This window comes from Sphaeroforma arctica (assembly GCF_001186125.1).
Source record: "Sphaeroforma arctica JP610 unplaced genomic scaffold supercont1.5845, whole genome shotgun sequence".
NCBI classification, from domain to species: domain Eukaryota; class Ichthyosporea; order Ichthyophonida; genus Sphaeroforma; species Sphaeroforma arctica.
In genome coordinates, this window is record NW_014034713.1 from 1 (window position 1) to 1,829 (window position 1,829).

General features: G+C 40.8%; 1 protein-coding gene across 1 annotated transcript; it reads right to left on the minus strand.

Annotated features, from left to right (window-relative positions):
* Positions 1 to 120: 120 nt before the first annotated feature.
* Positions 121 to 616, minus strand: SARC_15264 (hypothetical protein; the record flags this gene model as incomplete). The annotated part of the gene is made up of 1 exon (XM_014290611.1): positions 121 to 616. The coding sequence occupies exon 1, from the start codon at positions 376 to 378 to the stop codon at positions 121 to 123; it is 258 nt and encodes an 85-aa protein (XP_014146086.1). The 5' UTR covers positions 379 to 616.
* Positions 617 to 1,829: the final 1,213 nt, after the last annotated feature.

Consider the following 1,829-nt stretch of genomic DNA (forward strand, 5'->3'; position numbering starts at 1 on the left):
TAGATATATCTACATATATATATACATAAATACATATATACATACATAGATACATAGATACACATAGATAGATAGATAGCTAGATATATATATATATATATATATATATATCCAGAAATATCAATAAACACAATACACCTTGCCGTACAATTCGTAGGCGAACTTCACACGAGTTACCTCTGGATTTTTTCTGCGGAGGGCCTGTAGCTCACACGTGTCATCGTCTTGTGTGTCGTTGATGTACTCTTCTTTCGTGTCATTGCCTTTTTTCGTGTTGCTAATATCCTCTTCTTGTGTATCGTTTGTGTTTTCTTCTTTCGTGTCATTGATGTTGTCAGTTGCAGTCCCATCGGTCACCGTAGCAGCTGTGACATCCATTTTCCTAACGCCTTCGCTTAGCGTGAGAGTCTGCTATGCGCTACAACGCTGATCCAACTATATAGATACCCGAGACCGCCAGCTAGATCACAAGTGTTTCTCCACTCCTGCGTCCTTACAAACACTTAATCTTCCTACACATGCTGTTGTAGATATATGCTCATGTAAGTACAGTATACGGCGTCTTTGTTGTGCTATATTCAATTTGACCGTGTTGACTAACTAACCATTTATCACCACAACCCAACTCGCAAGCACCAGCATGTATGTACAACGTTGAACGGCTGTGCTGTGACTGTGTGACAGTTGGGCCGCTTGTTAGTTGATTCAATTGGTGGGTCAGCAACTCAGCATCCATCACCCAGACCGAACAATCAACCCACCCAACAGTAAATGGGCCTCAACATTCTCCATATGTAGAAAGGGCGTGATACGGGACCAAATTATCCACTCAGTGTTGCCTCCCTGCACCTCGATTTTTGGACTAGGGCTACTTTCGCGGGGATTTAGGGTTATAGGGTTCTCACATCGTGCTGGTAGTAACGGCAAAAAGGATTACACACAAAGGGCACCATCGTCCGTAGTAAATTCATAGTACATGCATACATCGGTATGTTCATATTTTTAACTGTTTACATACATATTTATTTAAGGTGTTTGCAAGTATGTATGTATATTCATCCTGCAATAAGAGCTATACCTTTACACACTTCGCGTTTAGTAGTGAATAGTCCCATATGTGAGCGTCAGTCACCAGTAATCGATCACACCCACCGCCTGGTAAAGACTATCGCCCCTATACACACCTATTAATATGAGCCACCAAGACGAAGTCAGCGACCTCCTGGAAGAGGGCAAGGAATATCACCCCTACATACCCGTTAAACAACGCCGACAAGAACAAGATAAACAGCGCGAACGTAAGAGGAGGCGAGACCAAAGGTGTGTGATGGCACGTTGTAGTAGGTGTACGTATACGTATATGCAGGTGTGAATCAGAGGTAATGGGCTGTGTTTTAGAGTACCATTTCATCACCAGTGCGTGTCATTGAGGTCAGCAAAGTGTGAGCAATGTGAGTGTCGTAGAAAAGTATAATATTTTGAGAATGTTTCGTAGTCAAAAATATGTACGGAGGTCTAAGGAGAGCAGTTCATATTGCAATCACAGAAAGAGTGTATTTTTGGTAGTATTGGATATGACAAATATCACACCGAAACCCGATTCATGACCAGATGGCGAAACGCAATCGCTCGCAACAGTAGAGCGTGTGTGTGATTGTTCATGCCGAGATATACGATTGAACTTATATACAAGAGATAGTGTATAGTACCAACATCATCATTCGAGAGCAATAGAAAAATATAGAAGTTTATAGTTTTCAATTCTTTACTTTTGCATTTGTGCACTTATATATGTATACATATATGCATATGTATATAAACATATATAT